Source organism: Nycticebus coucang, chromosome 9 (assembly GCF_027406575.1).
Source record: "Nycticebus coucang isolate mNycCou1 chromosome 9, mNycCou1.pri, whole genome shotgun sequence".
Classification (NCBI taxonomy): Eukaryota; Metazoa; Chordata; class Mammalia; order Primates; family Lorisidae; genus Nycticebus; species Nycticebus coucang.
Window position 1 is genome coordinate 72,071,711 of NC_069788.1, and position 19,886 is coordinate 72,091,596.

The 19,886-nt window shown below is 38.9% G+C and overlaps 2 protein-coding genes across 3 annotated transcripts in view; one reads left to right on the forward strand and one right to left on the reverse strand.

The window, feature by feature from the left end:
* The window catches only part of RIOK1 (RIO kinase 1), a 39,956-nt gene extending 35,626 nt beyond the window's left edge, over window positions 1-4,330 (reverse strand). The window contains exons 1-2 of the mRNA XM_053601049.1: window positions 3,684-4,330; window positions 74-281 (exon numbers count right to left, since the gene is read on the reverse strand). Coding sequence (XP_053457024.1) covers window positions 74-281; window positions 3,684-3,754 — 279 coding nt within the window. The 5' untranslated portion in view covers window positions 3,755-4,330. The remainder of the gene's footprint in view (window positions 1-73; window positions 282-3,683) is intronic.
* Window positions 4,280-19,886, forward strand: part of CAGE1 (cancer antigen 1) — a 56,755-nt gene continuing 41,148 nt past the window's right edge. The window contains exons 1-5 of one of the 2 annotated variants that reach the window (XM_053601048.1): window positions 4,280-4,581; window positions 6,379-6,569; window positions 9,049-9,136; window positions 13,551-13,943; window positions 16,144-16,154. In XM_053601048.1, the coding sequence (XP_053457023.1) occupies window positions 6,462-6,569; window positions 9,049-9,136; window positions 13,551-13,943; window positions 16,144-16,154 (600 nt within the window). In that variant the 5' untranslated portion in view covers window positions 4,280-4,581; window positions 6,379-6,461. Of the gene's footprint in view, window positions 4,582-6,378; window positions 6,570-9,048; window positions 9,137-13,550; window positions 13,944-16,143; window positions 16,155-19,886 lie in introns of those variants that run through there. The other variant, XM_053601047.1, reaches the window with a different exon arrangement.

Sequence of the window (19,886 nt, forward strand, 5' to 3'; positions counted from 1 at the left end):
CACAAAACATTCTTTTAAAAAAGCAGACAAAAGCAGACTGCATAAAGTTGAACCCAGAACATTTATAAAATACCTGTAGGTTACTTCCTCCACTGTAGGCATAACCTTTGGTGAGTTTCCCAACTCCTTCATTCCAGTCCCAATCATCATCTTCATCATATTCCTTTTCTTCTTCCTCCTCCTCTTCTGTCTCACCTTCACCCTTCTTCTCAGACACATCTTGAAGATCTTCAAACAGAATGTCACCTTGTTCTTTGACTGTCTTCAAGCCTGTGTTTTCACTAGAAATAACAATGTTTTAGAACATTTACATATAATCTAACAGAATTTCCATAAAGATTTATTTATTATATAATACACTAAATATATCAACAAATCTAAAAGTTTCCTTTCTAATACATCTCCCAGTAAGCTAAATCTTCTTAATACCAAGTTCTCCTGTTTTTCAGTTTTGTTGCAGTTGTTTGCTTATTCTCCATGCCCAAAGCCTACTTGGGAAGAAGTATGTCAAGTGTTAAATGTGAAGTTAGAATTTACATTGTTATCTTTTCTGCTGAATAAACTAACTTTGAGCAGTATACCAGACTTGCCTCTAAGAAAATCACTCACAGAATTGCCTAAGGAGGAAAAAACAGCTTTCTGACAAAATTTGGGAATAAGTCCAAGACAGCTTCTCTTTGAACTCAATACCACTTTACAACAAAAGGAGCTATGTCAAGGTTTGCCTTATACCAAGAACTCCAAATCACCCTTATTCCTAAATGGAAAGCATGGTGAATACAGGGCTTGAGCACTAAAATTAGTAAAGTTGGCTTGTTATAAGACAACTGAAGTGGGGACTGTCAAACTGGGAGAAGAGATCATGGCAAAGGAAGCACAACTAGTTAAGGTTTTTTTTTGTTTTGTTTCGTTTTGCAGTTTTTGGCCGGGGCTGGCTTTGAACCCACCACCTCCGGCATATGGGGCTGGCACCCTACCTACCTCTTTCAGCCACAGGCGCCACCCAACTAGTAAAGTTTTTTTATTCGTAGGTGAGAATGTAGGCCCAGATCATCTTAGTTTTTTAAGAGAAGCCAGAAATCTGGATTCTTGTGTAAAATCTTCCACTCAATTGGCATATTAAATTTTTACTAAACACCGTGCACATCAAACAAAATGTGTCCTCAGGCCAAATTTAATAGGGGTACTACCAACTTTGACCTCTCATGTAGAGAACAAAGACAGAAACAATATAACACAACTGATAATATGCACTACCAGCTTAAAAACAGTCAGATGTGAGTTTAAGTAAAAACAGATTTATTAATTAGTCATGGCTTGGAAGGCTCCAAATCCCCACAGACATGGGTAGAAAGAGAACAAAATAATCACTAAATACCTGCTATTTACTAGGACCTCGTGAATATAATTCATATAATAATCCTTTAACTCCCAATAACCTAGGATGGCATATTAAAGTTATAACTGCATTTACACAAAGGTTTCTCACCCTCAGCCAGGTAATTCTTAGTTGTGGGAGACCTGTCTTGTGCACTGTAGGATGCTGAGCAGCATCACTGGTCTCTACCTACCAGATACCAATAGTGTACCCCATCCCCAGTTGTGACAAAAATGTCTCCAGAAGTTGCCAAAAGTCCCCTGAGCAGACTGCATAAAGATAAATCCAAAACCATTTATAAAATACCTGTAGGTTACTCCCTCCATTGTAAGCATCACCTTTGGTTGAGTTTTCCAATCCCTTCATTCCTACTATAAATAGAAATAAATCCCTACTATAAATATAAGTATAAACTATTTGTTCAGAATTTCAAAATAATTCTGTAATTTGTTTCATTTTACTTTTAGGTAGGAGTATGAATGAGGATGGCAATATCACCCCCTGTGGAGGACCACAGAGTTATTCTCACAATTACTAGGTGGTAAATTAGTACACTCTTGTTACCATTAACTATTCACCAGCTACACTGCTTAACTTCTTCTCTAAGGCCTTTTGTAAACTGATGTGTAATCACAAAACTGGAATGCTCTTCCCATTTCTCTGTGTAACCCCTACTCATGCCTCCCGTATTATTTTACTACTAGCTGTTCAGGGAAGTTTTCCTTATTTTTCATCTATTTCTCCTTTATACTATTCATTTCTAATACAAATAATTTGTCTACTTATTTAATATCCGTTTCCCCTACTGAGTGCAAGCTCTGTGTCCCTCAGGGTGGTGTTTACCAATGTATACTTACCACCCACCCTAGGGCTACATCTGACACACAGAAAGCAGTCAGTATTGAAAATATCCCCTAATTAATTAAAAATATCTACATGTAATGAATCCCTACTATAAAGTATAAACTATTTGTTCAGAATTTCAAAATAATTCTACAATTTGTTTCACTTTACTTTTAGGTAGAATTCTCCACTTCTCTTTCCTCAAACCTCACACTCAATCTACTGCCAAACCCTACTACTTCTATCTCCAAAATATATCTCTAGGACCTGAGGACTAGTTCCCACCCTGTTTGAATCTGATTACTTTATTACCTTTGAACTGGTCCTCTGTCCCCCTCTTGCCCTCCATTACCACCTACTACATAGCAGAATGATTTCCTTTTTTTTTTTTGAGATAGAGTCTCACTATGTCGCCCTTGGTAGAGTGCCATGGCTGGCATCACAGACCACAGCAACCTCAAACTCTTGGCCTTAAGCGATTCTCTTGCCTCAGCCTCCCAAGTAGCTGGGCCTGCCACAATACAAGGGGAGTTTTTGGTTGTAGTTGGCCCAGGCTGGATTCAAACCCGCTAGCTCAGGTGTATGTGGCTGGCCCCCTAGCCACTGAGCTACAAGTGCTGAGCCCAGAATGATTTTTTTAAATCCTAAATCAAATGTTATTCCTCTGCTAAATTCTCTTATGGCTTTCTATAAGGCACAGAATAATCTCAACTCCTTAGCATCACTTGTATCACATAATCTGTTCCCGCCCACTGAGAAAGGCCAAAAAAAAAAAAAAAATCACATAATCTGGCTTCTCTATCATCACCTACCAATCTTCTCAACTACTCCCACTGTGTTCTAGGTACACTGGCCTCTTGGTAGTCTCTACTTTCACAGCCAAGAGGGATCCCATCGTCGGACATCTGCACTTACTGCCCCTTCTGCCTGAAATGCTGTTCCCTCTGCTCTTCCCAAGAGTAGCTTCTTGTCATTCAAATTTGGACTTACCAGTTCCCTGACCACTTAGTCATTATTTAATATTATCAACCTATTTTAATTATCTGCATAGAATATATCTGATGTTTTTAACGGTATGCCCTCCCTAGTAGAAGGTAAAGTTCCACGACAACAGAAATTTGCTTTGTCTTGTTCATCACTATCTCCAGCGCGGAGGAAAGAACGTGGGACACAGTAATGCTCGATAAACATTTATTAAGTGGTAAATGTAGTTAAATAGCAAAATCCCATGTTTTCTGATCACTATCCGCAACTCTACTTCCTCGACAAGTGGCTTTCAACCTTGCTGAGATTTAGGACTAAAGATCCGACTGGGATGTACAAAGAAGCAAAAGGCTATCAAAGACTGAGCGATGAATCATCAGTCTTCTTCTAAAGCTCAAACAGTGTCAATTCCGTAAGGGGGGCTGGAAAGGAGAGAGCAGAATCCATATAGAGTCCCCCGGGCTCTGTGGCCGTTTACCTGTCTGAGGAATCCGCATCGTCGAACTGCCCCGGGACCACCCGACTCATAAGCAGCCGCCGGTAGTCCATGACCGACGCGCGCCGAGTTCTCCGCGCCACCGGAGAGCGCGCGCCTGCGCCGGGACAGGAACAGCACAGAAATGGCTCTATCGGCGGCCTATCCAACTGTCCCAGTGCTGACCAGTCTGGCAAACCGCTCAGAAGCACTTCAATTACTCCCGACACGTGCTACAGAGATCCTGACCAACAGTTTAGACACAGCAGATCCCCGGCTCCCCAGGCTCTCTTGCCCGGAAGCCCCGCCCTGCCCCGCCCGGAAGTTGGGTCAGTCAGGAAGTCCCGCCCCCGCCCCGGGCTGCGCACCTAGATCTCACGACGGCAGCGCGGGGTGGGGGACACCTTGGCCTCGAAGTCAGGTGTGGATTTCGAGTGGCTTGCGGTCCTGATCTTGTGCCGGCCGTTCTTCCCGGAGATTTTCATGTCTGCTTTCCCCTTTGTGTTTCCTTCCACAAAAGGACACGCCAGGTAGCTCATGGACTGACTGATCCGCCCAGGGCGGGTCCTACTCTCGTAGCTTCATTGCTCTGAAAAACACAGACACCGGAGCCCCCACGCCGCTCCGGTGGTGGGGTCGCACGGGCACCAGGGCCACTCCTTTCCCGGCCCTGATAGGCTGGCGCGGACGGACGTCACACAGGACGTTCGAGCGCGCGGGTGCCCAACTGCGAGGGATGAACGAAGTTGTAAAAGTGTAATTGAAAGTTTTGGATTCGTAAGCAAAAAACCTTTAAGAAATAAGGCCCTTGAGCTTTTTCTGCATTTGAAAAACAAAGTAAGGATTTTAAAAGTCCTCTTTACCACAACCCAGGCATCACGTGTTTGGAAGACAGGAAGAGGTGAGCATGAAAATTGGGCCTTTCTCCAGTTGTGACTAGACTGCTTGACTTTTTAATACTTTGACGGGTGATGACAACGGTTTGGAAGCAAACGATATTTGCTGTGTAGACAACCCTGGCCCATTTGCAGTAAGGGGTATTGACAAGCCATATGTGGACTCATCTGAAGGCATGATGTGCAAATACAAACAACCTTGAAATGGTGAAGGTGAATAGGTAATGAGTTGTGAGATAAGAGATTTAGAGACGGGCGGGCGGCGCCTGTGGCTCAGTGAGTAGGGCGCCGGCCCCATATGCCAAGGGTGGCGGGTTCAAACCCAGCCCCAGCCAAACTGCAACATCAAAAAAAAAAAAAAAATAGCCGGGCGTTGTGGCGGGCGCCTGTAGTCCCAGCTGCTCGGGAGGCTGAGGCAAGAGAATCGCGTAAGCCCAAGAGTTAGAGGTTGCTGTGAGCCGTGTTACGCCGCGGCACTCTACCCAAGGGCGGTACAGTGAGACTCTGTCTCTACAAAACAAAAAGAGATTTAGAGAAAAAAGAGATTTAGAGACTAAAGACATTGCAGGAATTTTAAAAATAGGTACATGGGCAGGTAGAAAGGCTTCAAGAGAGAAGCACATACCAGGACAGATCATTGAAGTGCTAAGGAACTTTATCTCTTTGCAGGGAAATAATCCTGATCTGACTAGAGCAGGGGTGTATTAAGTAGTATCACGTAGACTATGGAAGATCTAGAAGGTCAAGCAGAGGAATTTGGACTTAGTGTGATCGTACATCCTTTTCACTCTCAGGTCCTGACAGGCCTGAGGAGGGCACAAGGCTATGGACCAGGATGATGAGGGAAAGAAAGCATGGGTTATTGAACGCCTCTTTTTTTTTTTTTTCCTCCATTTTTTTGAGACAGGATCTTGTTCTGTTGTCAGGGTTAGAGCCCAGTGGCATTACCCGAGCTCACTGTAACCCCAACCCGCTGGGCTCAAGTGATTCTCCTACCTCAGCCTCCAGATTACCTGGGTCCACAAGTGTGCCTCCATGCCTGGCTAATTTTTCTGGGGATTTTTTGTGGAGTCAGGGTCTCACTGTGTTGCCCAGGCTGGTCTCCAATGCCTTGCCTCAAGCAGTCCTCTTGCCTTGGCCTGCTAAAGTGCTGAGATGTAGGCATAAGCCGCTGTGCCCAGCCTGAAAAACTTTTTTTTTTGAGACAATGTCTCACTCTGTTGCCCTGGCTAGGCCTTAGCTTAGCTCATGGCAACCTCAAACTCCTGAGATCCGAGTGATCTCAGCCTCCTGAGTAGCTGGGATTACCAGAGACCACCACCACCCCCAACTAGTTTTTCTACTTTTAGTAGTGATGGGGTCTTGGTCTTGCTCAGGCTGGTCTCAAATTCCTAAACTCAAAAGATCCTCCTGCCTCAGCCTCCCAGAGTGCTAGGATTACAAGAGTAAGCCATGGCACTGGACCCCCTGAAAGGTTTCTGATGGTATTTTGTAAATATTACTTGATTAAGTAGCTGAGAAATCCCCTCACCTTCTAGGTCCCAACCCTTTTAGGGTATTATTGGGTAATATCCACATATATTGACTCATTTTTATCCAAATTAGTATTTATAACCATACCAAATTATCCTGGTAGACTAAAATTTTTAATTTTTCTAGTAACTTGACCAATGGTATTTTAAAATTTAGGGCAGTGAACTTTGCTTCTTAGAAGAGGGGTGGGGGAAAACTCTTTTTGTTTGCAGATACTAATAGACATTTACATTATACATTTTTAAGAGGCCTTCTATATCATTCAACAGTTAAGGACTATCAAAAATTTTGGACATCGCCTTCAGTTCCTGTACATTTTAAAGTGGATACTTCTCATGAAAAATTAGAAAGCATGTCTGAATCAGATGCCTGGAATGTCAGCAGTCTTTCCCAAGACTTAACTCACTCGGAATCTCCTGTCTGTGTGGAAACCAGCAGTATCACTTCCGACTTGCCTCAGGTGTGCATTGCTAAGTTCTGGGAGGTTCAGATGTATTCAGCATTCACATTATCTTCCATTGGAAAGTTTCTTCACAAATATAAGAGAAAATAAAAGAAATCTCCAGTGGACACATAAAGAAGGGAAATACAGAGTTTGGTTTTCCCAGGTCTGTCAGTATACAAAGAAAGACACAATTTCACAGATTGTGCAAACCCATCCTTTCTAGCTTCCTATGAAATCCCAGGAGTGCTGCCAGGGGACATGGCCACAACTCAGTCACAGAGGGAGGAAGAGAGCGCAAGGGGCCTTACTTCTGATCTACTGCATCTTCTAATATGTCAATATGCAAATGATTAAGTGTAAATTCATAATGACATTGACCTGCATATAAATAACTCCCTCTATTCATGAAAATTCCTAGAGCCCTTTCTCACAAAATGAAAGATTGTAACATCTCAAGATCTTCATGAATGTTCTAAACATTTGATATTTATTAGTAAGAGTATAGGGAATAGGAATAAGTTGCGCCATATGAAATGGCCTTTTTGTGGCTCCAAAATGGACAAATATTGACAATTTCATGCGAGTCAGCCTGTAGACTGGCATTGACAAAGTCTTTCCAAAGGGCTGTTTAGTGAGAGGAAATCAAGAGTTAAACTTCATTTTTAAAATTCTATCTCTAGGAACCATTCAAAGAAGATATTTGAGGGAGGGGGGTTGGTGGGATTACACCTGCGGTGCATTTTACAAGGGTATATGTGAAACTTAGTAATGTGGAATGTAAATGTCTTAGCACAATAACTAAGGAAATGCCAGGAAGGCTATGTTAACCAGTGTGATGAAAATGTGTCAAACGGTCTATGAAACCAGTATATGGTGCCCCATGATCACATTAATGTACACAGCTATGATTTAATAAAAAAAAAAAGATATTTGATAATTAGGTTACTGTATAGATGTATAGACATGTAACCTTACAAGGGTCCTCAAACTGCGGCCCGTGGGCCACATGAGGCGGTGTGATTGTATTTGTTCCCGTTTTGTTTTTTTACTTCAAAATAAGGTAGCGTGCAGTGTGCGTAGGAATTTGTTCATAGTTGTTTTTTTTTTTAAACTATAGTCTGGCCCTCCAACGGTCTGAGGGACAGTGAACTGGCCCCCTGTTTAAAAAGTTTGAGGATGCCTGCTGGAATGTGATAACCCAAAATTTATTAACATAAATAGTCACACTGGTTCTCACTGAGTACTGAGCTTTGGAGTGCTTTTTTTTTTTTTTTTTTACTTTATCTCTCTTTTTTAACAACATTCAGGATTCTTTTTTATAATTATAAAAAAAATTTAGTTTGAAAATAACTGGGCCATAGTATCACAGTGTTAATTAGGATCTAAAATACTATGTACTAAAATTGAAAAAAACTGGATGTCTTATGTAAGGAAGTCTTCTCTCTTGGATTTCACTGAGCATTAAAAGTCTAGAAAGAATATTTTATAATGAATTTATAGACCAAAGAAACAAAAAGCAAAGACCAGGGTTAGAAATTATCTCTGAAATTCTATGAGTACCAAGAAGTGTAAAATATAACATCAATGCATATAAACAGTGCCATTTATTTTTCAAGTATATTACTCTTGATATTTTAAAAATTTAATTAGGAGGAATGGTCTGAATTAGTGACAAGTCTTAAAAACAGATTGATATAAGATATAACTCAGTTTTTATTGTAGTTCAAGTGTGGAACATTAAAAAGGCATTATTGAATAGAGCAGTGGTTCTCAACCTTCCTAATGTTGTGGCTCTTTAATATAGTTCCTGTGGGTCATCACCCCCATATTGAGAGCTGCTGGAATAGAGGCTTATAGGCCGCTGATATTAAATTTAATAAGAGAGAAGAATATTTTTTAGAGCATTCTTCAGGTCTACATACTTCATACACTAATAATTAAACCAATGTTTTTCTCAAACATTTAAAATCTTTTCTTCACTTATTTATACTATTAACTAACTTAAACCTTCTCATTTTAGATAATATGAAGGTAACTTAAGAATATACCCTATGTGAATTTTTATAAATTCGTATTTAGTGGAATCAGATGTTACCTTGTTACTGGAATCCTGTCTTATGTATCTTCAATATTAAAAGACTAGATAACAACTACCTTACTGTTGTTTAGACCAGACCTAATAAACATTAAAGAATTATCAGTAAACTATATACACTATCATATAACTCTATATGTAATAATCACATGATTTGATTTACCAAAATATTAAAAGAGCAATCCTTTCGTTTAATTGTCATTTAAAATTGTGACTCTTATAGCCTAGTTTTACTAAAAGGGATCAAATACAGAATGGAGAAAGATACTAGAAAGCACATTCTACCCATGCTATAAAATATTCTAAAAGCAAAATTGCAAACAGTATACATACACCTTTAGAAGAAGCTTGTAGTGTTTGTTTAATGTATTAATATTAATGCCTTTTTTATTAATACAGAAAGAAATAAAGAATTTTAAAAGGAAAGACGAATATAAGTCTACACTTTCTGAAGATGTTTTTAACACCCTAGACAATTTGTTTGGTGGTAAGTATCTTTTTGCTGACATTATGCAAAACAGAGGAACAGACTTTATGTGTGTCTTATGATAACAACAATAGTGAGGTACAGGGCTAAGCACTTCATATACATTATTACATTTAATAAATGTAATCCACAAACCTATTGAAATAGGGGTTTAAAAAATTATTTTGTAAACAGTGGTACATTTACCTACAATTTCCCATTTCCCCATGTGTGGCAACTGTGGGGGCACTGTGTGTTGCATGTATCTTCTCTCCATCAGCAGCTTCTTTTTTACTTTGCTGATTATAGTGGAAATCTACTTAGGAATTAATCATATAAAGAGACACATTGATCATGTTCATTAAAGCAAACCCAAGTACCATATAAAAATGTCTCTTTATTTTTAATTTTATATACTAAAATACAACACAGCAGGGCGTTGTGGGCGCCTGTAGTCCCAGCTACTCGGGAGGCGGAGGCAAGAGAATCGCCTAACCCCAACAGCTGGAGGTTGCTATGAGCTGTGATGCCATAGCACTCTACCAAGGGCGATAAAGTGAGACTCTGTCTCAAAAAAAAAAAAAAAAACAATAGCAGTCCTAGCACTCTGGGAGTCCAAAGCAGGTGGATTGCCTGAGTTCATAAGTTTGAAACCAACCTGAGCCAGAATGAGACCTTGTCTCTAAAAATAGCTGGGCGTTGTGGCATGTGCTTGTAGTCCCCGTTACTTGGGAGGCTGAGGCAAGAGGATCACTTGACCTCAAGAATTTGAGATTGCTGTGAGCTGTGACATCATGGCACTCTACCGACAAAGTGAGACTCTGTCTCAAAACAAAACAATATCAAGCAGGGTGTGGTGAATCACATCTGTAATCCCAGCACTTTGGGTGGCCAAGCCATGAGAATCAGTTGAAGTCAAGAGTCAGTACCAGCCTGAGCAACATAGTGACATCTATCTACAAAAATTAGAAAAATTAGCCAGGCATACTGGTGCACATCTATAGTCTTATGGTGCATATGGGTGCACACCAGCTACGTAGGAGGCTGACGCAAGAGTCTCACTTGAGCCCAGGAGTTTGAGGTTACAGTGAGGGATGATGACACCTCTGTATTGTAGCCTGGGGAACAAAGTAAGACCTGGTCTTCAAAAAAAAAAAAAAAAAAATCCCCCAAATCTTAACTATTATCAGGAGCAGCACACAGGAAAGCACCTAAAAACAACTAACAACAGGTGTGTACGATTTCTATGGAAAAAAATCATAAAACTTTCCTAAAGAACATAAATAAGTGTTTCGTGTTCAATATTTTAAAGATGTCAGTTTTCCTGGAGTTGTGAATTAATGCAATTTCATGCTTCCTAAGTGAATCTAACGTTCCCATTTAAAAGGTAAAAAAGTTAAATGCCCAATATAATTTTGAAAAAGATGTGGAGACCTATCCTGCTAGATAACAAAATTTCTTATAAAGTTAGAGTAATTATAACAATGTGTTATAAGCAGAAGCATCCAGACTAGTGGAATAGATTACAGAGATCAAAATAGTCCCATTTATATATGTGGACACTTGCTATTTAAGACAAATGTCATTATAAACCAGGATGGCTATTCCCTGAATTGTTTGTGCTTGGAAAAGTTGGCTCTCTAAATGCAGGAAATGATTAGAACCTTACTACACACAAAATACAGAATTAAATTCCTCAAGGGTAAAAGAAAGCCTACATTACTACAACGTTCTAACTTCTGAGGAAAGTTTAGAAAATGCCTTTATGGTAAGTACAGGAAAGGGAATGATTTCGTATGATAAGAGAAATACAAACCCTAACTGATACATTTGACTACACTAAAATACAAAAACTTCTATATGACCAACGTATAATCAATGAAGTTTTTAGAAGCTGCAGACTGAGAGAAGATACATGCAGTATAAACACAGGTGTTCCCAAAGTCACCATAACAAGAAAAATGCGAAATGGTAGCTAACTGTACCGTTTTTACAGAATATTCCTATTATAAAACATTTACAAAATATTCTGTATATGTTGGCCACCCCTTTGTAAAATTTTGTAATGAATATTTGTAAATAAAGGTACAGTTAGCCACAATTTCCCATTTTCCCTATTATGGCAACTTTGTGGACACCTGTATAATAGACAAACAACTGCTATCTATAATAAAGAACTCCAAATCAATAAGAAAAAGATATATAACAGAAAAACAGGCAAATCATATGTATTAGTTTGCTAGGGCTATCATAACAAAAGACTGCAGACTAGGTAGGTTAAACAACGGAAATTAATTTTCTCACAAGTCTGAGATTAAGGTGCCATTGGAGTTGCATTTATCTAAATAAAGCCTTTCTCCTTGACTTGTTGATGGCCATCTTACTATGTACCCACATGGCCTTTTCTCTGTGTGCACACCTCTCAGCTATCTTTCTCTTCTTATAAGGACACCAGTCATTCTGAGTTATCTACCCTTATGACCTCATTTATCCTTAATTACCTTAAAGGCCCTATCTCCATAGAGTCACATTCTAAGGTACTAGGGGTTGGAGCTTTAATATGTGATTCCGGGGGGGGGGGGGGGACGCAGTTCAGCTCTAACAGAATACAGCAAGCAGATTACAGAAAATAAAACCTGCAAGGCCATTAAATACATAAAAGGATATATATTGAAAAGATTACAATAAAATACCATTATATACTTATCAGATTGACGTGTTTGGGAGGCATATAGGGCAAAGGAGCCCTTAGAGTACTGGTAGAATATAAACTGGTTCAACCACTTTGGAGAATAATTTTGCACTGTCTAAGTGAAGTTAAAGACATATATCTTCCATAATCCAGCAATTCCACTTCTAGGTATATACGCAGTCAAAAAAATCTTATATTGCATACAAGGAAACATGTATAAGAATGTTAACTACAGTGCTGCTTTTTTGAGACAGGATTTGGCTGTGTTATCCAGACTGGATTGCAGTGGTATCATCATAGCTCACTGTAAACTCAAACTCAAGTGTTCCTTTTGCCTCAGCCTCTGGAGTGCCTGGCACTACAGATACATCACCATGTCTGGCTAATTTTATTTATTTATTTATTTTTGAGACAGAGTCTCACTTTTTCACCCTTGGTAGAGTGCCATGGCATCATATCTCACAGCACCCTCAAACTCTTAGGCTCAAGCAGTCCTCTTGCTTCAGCCTCCCAGACAGCCAGGACTACAGGACCCTGCTACAACACCCAGCTATTTTTAGGTCTTGCTTTTGTTCAGGCTATTCTCAAACTCCTGAGCTCAAGCAGTCTACCTGCCTCAGCCTCCCAGAGTGCTAGGATTACAGGTGTGAGCCACTATGCCCAACCCCAGCTAATTTTTTATTTTTTGTAGAGATAGGGTCTCACTATTGTTCAGGCTGGTCTGGAACTGAACTCCTGGCCTCAGGGGATCCTGCCTCCTTTTTCTCCCTACATGCTAGGATTATAGGTGGGAGCCACCATGTCCAGCCTACAGTGCTATTTTAAGAGCAAATTAGAAAGAAATAGTCAACAAAAAGGTAATAAAGTGTAATACTTCAATAGAATCAACTAGACTTATGTGTATTTGTATGGGTAAGGCACCAAAGCAAAATTTTGACTGAAATAAGAACAATTTTATATGGGTGTATATAATGTGATGCTATTTATGTAAAATATAAAGACACATAAAATAATACATACATTCACAATTTGTCTGGGGTGTTGTAGGGTATTTTGGAATTTGAGGGAAACAGCAATGCTAGACATCTGTCAGACCCTAAAAACTATTAGCTCAAGGAAGTTCACTATGTCAGTGCAAACCTATACTATAGTCTTACCTATGACATTTCATTTACAAAGCTAAATTTTTGAAGATTGCTGTGATAAAAATCAAGTCCTGTGTGAAAATCAATGTGAGATAGGAAGTAAGGGTAGTGGTGTCCAATTCCAAGGTTTAAGATGCCATGGGGTGCCCAGTAGTATACATCCAAGTAGTAAGTGTGGTCTAAGAATAAAGTAAAATATACTTTTCTTTTAGTTTGTATGTATTTTCAAACAGCTTATAATTTAGCACAAATCCTAACTTATTTGACCTTAACTTGTTATTAAATGGAACTGTCGGGTATTTCTTTTGCTCTAAAGCTGCCATGAAAAAATTACTGAGACATTAAGGGTATCACAGAATGAGGATGTCTCACATTCTTAAAGAACCAACTTTCCTCACATTAAATTTAACTTGGTTATTTAAGGGTACATAACTAAGTAGTAAAGGTAGAAAAATATGGATGAGATAATGTTGCAACTATTTAAGTTGCTCATGAACTTTATGACCACTCTGTATAATTCTGCTAGTTTATTTCATAAATATAACTGTTAACACATAAATTTATGATCAACTCACTTTTATTTTCTTCTCTCTGTAAGATGATGACAACATTGGCAGTTACTCACAGAATGTACTAATTCAGCCAGTTGACACGGTCAGCATTTCTTCCTTGAGAGAATTTGAACCTCTTTGTAAATTTCACTGTATAGAAACATTTAATGATGAAATGACAGAGGAGCCAGCATTGCAAAGCTGTATGTATTATTATGCAAAAGACACCAATAGAAAGCAAGATTTGTTTAATGAAGAAAATCCAATGAAAACTAGCATTTCTACTAATGAAGACCGACTTGCTAAGGAGTATGTTAGACAACCCTCTGAAAGCCTACCGCTAATCCACTGCAGTGAAGAGACACTGAAATTCATGAAAAACTCACAGGCTAACAGTACTGCCAAGGAATCTGCCTTCAACCTTAGTCAGCCTCAAAGCTGCTTCTATAAGGAAAGTATACACAATAATGTTGAAAAAACATTTTCTAAGAAAATAGCTTTAACCTGCTCGATCTGAGAGTAATTATGAAACAGGGGAGGTAAGATTGTTGATGTTCAATAAAGCCTAAGGAATATTAAAGAATGTATTGATTTAAAAAAATGCAATTATATGCTCTGGGACTTTTCCCTAAATAGTGCTAAATCATCTAATCAGCACCAGGGACTTCTTATTTCTGGAATAAAATGCATTCTGAAATCTTAGCCAATTCAGAAAGAAATAATTCTAATAAATTCAAGTCCATACTTGGGGATTAGCTCTACCAAATGATCCTTCTTTAAGGATCAGGACTCTTGTCTTACTCAACTTTTATATACCATAGCATATATGGTTCCTAGAATATAAGTGGTTATGTTTGTTGAATCAAACTGGTTAGAATTAGTGGCATTTATGGTAATGGAAAGGTTTTGCAGAGATGTTAATTCAATTATGTGGCAAGAAGAGCTTAAGATTTTTCTATTGTTTTGGACTTCTGTTAGCAAGAGAAAAGTATTAATTTTCTATAAAAGTGAAAACATTAACTTGCCTTTTGGTTTATTGATTGTGAGCACACATGCAGTATCTTTTTTCTTTTTTTTTGCTGTTTTTGGCCAGGGCTGGGTTTGAACCTGCCACCTCTGGCATATGGGGCCGGCACCCTACTCCGTTGAGCCACAGGCACCACCCAACACACATGTAGTATCTTAAGAGCACTGAAGATACCAACAGTGTAAATGCAGGTACTCCCTGACCAACCACACACAACAAAAAAGATTCTAGGAACAGACATGGGCAAATAAATACAATTCTAGAATGTACATTTTTAATGTGAGTTTAATGAGAAAAGTTATGGCTGTTAATGTTTCGTTATAAAGTATGAGGAGGTCTTTGTTCATTTATTTGAAAGGAGATGGCAGCATTTAAAAGACAACTTGATTTACCCATGTTGATTTCTGGAAAACAACATTTTAAAAATCTGCTTGGTTAGGGTTTCTCCAGATTGTTCTTTCATCTTTCTATATCATTTAGTCATTTTTAAGTCAGTAGGTAGTGCCAGGCATCTATTATGTGCCTGATCTGTACTGTGTATTGGTTATATAATGGTTAGAAACAAGCGAATAAAAAGATATAGTTCTCATCTTCATGAAAATAACCTCCTGCCCTGCACAGTGGTTCACAACTGTTAATCCTAGCACTTTGGAAGGCCAAGGTGGAAGGATCGTTTGAGGCCAAGAGACACCAAGCTGAGCAAAAGTGTGACCCCCATCTTTACAAAAAGTAGAATAATTAGTCAGGCATGGTGATATGTACCTGTAGTCCCACCTACTTGGAAGGCTAAGGCAAGAGGATTTCTGTGAGCCCAGGAGATTGAGGTTACAGTGAGCTATGATGATGCCACAGCACTTTAGCTGGCTGACAGAGTGGACCCTCTCTTAAAACAAAAAGAAAACCAAACTTAGGCACAGCAGCATACAACTATAATCTCAGCACTTTGGCAGACTGAAGGCAGGAGGATCACTAAAGTCACAAGTTTGAGACTAGCCTGAGCAAGAGCAAAACCCCATCTCTACAGAAAACAGAAACTATTAGCCAGGCATGGTGGTGCAGGCCTGTAGTTCCAGCTACTTGAGAGGCTGAGGCAGGAGGTTCACTTTAGCCCAGAAGTTTGAGGCTCCATTCAGCTATGGTAATGCCACTGGACTCTAGGTGGGCTGACAGAGTGAAATTGTATCTCAAAGAACAAACAACAACAAAAAAAACAAAGCAAAACAAAAACTAAAAAAAGAAAGTAACATACTGCTATAAGAAATAGATATTAGGCTTGGCGCCTGTGGCTAAAGTGGCTAAGGTGCCAGCCACATACACCTAAGCTGGCGGGTTTGAATCCAGCCTGGGCCCGCCAAACAACAATGATGGCTGCAACCAAAAAATAGTCGGGCATTGTGGTAGATGCCTGTAATCCCAGCTACTTGGGAGGCAGAGGCAGGAGAATTGCTTGAGCCCAGGAGTTTGGAGGTTGCTGTGAGCTGTGATGCCATAGCACTGTACCCAGGGTGACAGCTTGAGGCTCTATCTCAAAAAAAAAAAAAAAGGAAATAGATATTAATCAAATAATTACATAAATATAAACTTGAAACTATTAGAAGTCCCATGAATAAAAGTTACATGCAAAGTGTATATAGATTATATATATTACTATGTAAAATTACATTTAAACTTGTAATTATAAGTGAAGTAAATATAAGTAGGATGGATGTCTATGATAAGGACACTGCCCTTGTCAGGGAATCTAGGAAAGGTATTTCTGAAGAAGTGGTCATTGAGCTGAGTTCTAAAGGATGCATAAGAGTTAATTTGGTGATTGTGGCTAGTAGAGCATTCCATGTAAAAGGAATAACGCCTGCAACTTCAGTGGCTGCAGGAAGCACGATACCTAGGGACCGGAAGGAAGCCCAGGGTCCAAAAAGATAAAGGTTGGAGGAATCAGGAGGGGTGTAGTAGATGAAGACAGAGAAGTGACATAGGAAAGATATTGTCCATTATAAAATGGTAGAGTAGCATAAGCTACTGTAATAGAATACCACAGACTGAGTAATTTATAATGAATGGAAAATTTTTTTGGCTTATGGTTCTAGAGGTTAGGAAGTCCAAGAGTATGGTGCCTGAATCTGACAAGGGTATTTGTGCTGCACCATCCCATGGTGGAATGTGGAAAGGCAAGAGATGACCAATGTATAATCAACAATGTTTTTAGAAGCTACAGATGGAGAGAAGATACATGCAGTGTAAACAGGGTGTCCCCAAAGTCACCATAATAGGAAAAATGTAGTCATTTTTATTCATCTCTCATGAGGGCCCACCTTCCAACACTTTTGCATTGAGGATTAAGTTTCCAACATGAAAATTTGGGGGGGCATATTCAAATATCAGCATATATCAAGAGCAGGTATTAAGGCCATATAGGTCTCAATAAGGACAGTTGTCTTGGCTGGGAGTGGTGGCTCATGCCTGTAATCCTAGAACTCTGGGAGGCTGAGAGAGGTGGATTGCTTAAGCTCAAAGTTCAAGACCAGCCTGAGCAAGAGCGAGAACCCATTGTCATCTACTAGAAATAAAAAACTGAGGCAGGGGATCACTTGAGCCCAAGAGTTTGAGGTTACTATGAGCTATGACACCATAGCATTCTACCAAGGTGACAAAGTGAAACACTGTCTCAAAAAAAAAAGAAAAAAAAAGGATAGTTGTTTTAATCCCAGAGTAATAAAAACCATTAACATACGGGATGGGAGAGTTCTGCTGATGGGAGAGTTTAAAACAAAAACAAAAACAAGAAATGTACAGGAGTTCATTAGCTTAAAATTTTAGGGAATTATACAACCCAAAGTTATAGATATCTTCTACTGAGTTTTTAATGTCATATTTATTTAGACATTTCTTAACCACATTTACTATCCTCTGTTAAACCCCCATAACCTATATCATGGGAATAAAGGTAGTCTTGAGACATAATCTGCCATTCTGATGTTCACAGGAGTCACACATAATGAGGTAATGATCTACATAAGGAAATAAAAAAAAAGCATTCAGGCTTGGCACCTGTAGCTCAAGTGGCTAGAGCACTAGCCACATACACCAGAGCTGACGGGTTTGAATCCAGCCCTGGGCCTGCCAAACAACAATGACAACTACAACCAAAAAGTTGCTGGACGTTGTGGCGTGCACCTGTAGTCCCAGCTTAAGACAATTGCTTAAGCCCAAGAGTTGGAGGTTGCTTTGATGCCACAGCACTCTATCCAGGGTGACAGCTTGATGCTCTGTGTCAAAAAAAAAACAACATCATTCAAAAGAAACCTTATAGGTCACTTCATTCTGGTCAAGGGAACAATAAAACAAGAGAATGTTTCAATTCTAAATATTTATGCATCCAATATAAATGCTCCTAGATTTATGAAACAGTCCTTCATTGGTCGAAGCAAAATTGTATCCCATAATGCCATAATAGCTGGGGACTTTAACACCCCTCTGGCAGAACTGGACAGATCCTCTAAACAGAAACTAAACAAAGATAAAAGGGACTTAAATGCCACCTGAGAACAAATGGGATTAATAGACATATACAGAGCACACCATCCCAATGCCAAGGAATATATGTTCTTCTCAGCAGCCCATGGAACATACTTCAAAACAGATCATATCTTAGAATACAAATCAACCCTCAACAAAATTAAAAGATTTGAAATTATACCTTGTATCTTCTCAGAACACAAGGCAATAAAGGTGGAACTTCAACAAAAATTTCATTCCCACACAAAGGCATGGAAATTAAATAACCTTAGCTCAAATGATACCTGGGTTAAGAAAGCAATAAAGGAAAAAATTATTGAATTCCTCAAACATAACAACAATAAAGCTGCAAGTTACCAAAACCTGTGGGATACTGCAAAAGCAGTCCTAAGAGGGAATTTTATTGCACGAGATGCCTGTATCCGAAAAACAGAAAGAGAGCAGATAAACAACCTAATAAATCCTCTAAAAGAAATGGAAAAAGAAGAGCAATCTATTCCCAAACCTAGCAAAAGAAAAGAAATAACCAAAGTTAAATCAGATACTAATGAAATTGAAAACAAAAGATTCATTTAGAAAATTAATGAAATGAAAAGTAGGTTCTTCAGAAAGATAAATAGAATGAATAAACCTTTGGCCAGATTAATTAGAAATGTAAAATCTCTAATAACCTCAGTCAGAAATGAAAAAGGGGAAATAATAATCACAGAGATACTACAAGATATTATTTAAACTACTACAAAAACTATGCCCAGAAATTTGGCAATGTGGAGGAAATGGACCAATACCTGGAATCGGACCCTCTCCCTAGACTTTAATCAAGAAGAAATAGATCTCTTGAACTGATCAATATCAAGATACTGAGTTTAAAGAAATAATAACAAATCTTTCAACAACAACAACAACAAACCCTGGACCAGATGGCTTCACATTCTGTCAAACCTTCCAAGATGAACTTGTACCTATACTGCAGAAACTATTCCAAAACTTTGAGAAGGAAGGAACCTTCCCAACAGATTCTATGAAGCAAATAACACCCTGATACCAACATCAGAAAAGATCCAACTAAAAAGGAGACTTACAGACCAATTTCACTAATGAATATGAATGCAAAAATACTCAATAAAATCTTAGCCAATAGATTACAGCTACACATTGAAAAAATTATACATCATGATCAAATAGGCTTTATCCCAGGGATACAAGGTGGGTTTAACATATGCAAATCCATAAATGTAATTCACCATGTCAGTAGAAGTACAAAGACCATATGATCTTTTCAATAGATGTAGAAAAAGCATTTGATAAAATTCAGCATAATTCTCTAAGAAAAACACTTAAGAATATAGGCATAAGTGGCACATTTCTTAAACTGATTGAAGCTATGACAAACTCACAGCTAATATACAGAATGGAGTAAAACTGAAAGCTTTTCCACTTAGAACTGCAATCAGACAAGGATGTTCTCTATTGCTACCGCCCTTCAACATAATGTTAGAAGTTCTAGCCAATTCAATTAGGCAAGAGAAAGATAGAAAGGGCATACAAATGGGGGCAGAGGAGGTCAAACTCTCGCTCTTTGCCAGTGACTTTTATCTTAACACTTGAAGAACCCCAGAGTCTCAACCATAAGACTCCCAAAAGTGATCAAGAAATATGGTAATGTCTCAAGGTATAAAATCAATGTCCACAAATCAGTAGCCTTTGTATTCCAATAGCAGCCAAGATGAGAAGCTAATCAAAGACACAATTCCTGGGTGGTGCCCGTAGCTCAATGGGTAGGGCACCAGCCATATATAAGGAGGCTGGCGGGTTCGAACCTAGCCCAGGCCAGCTAAAC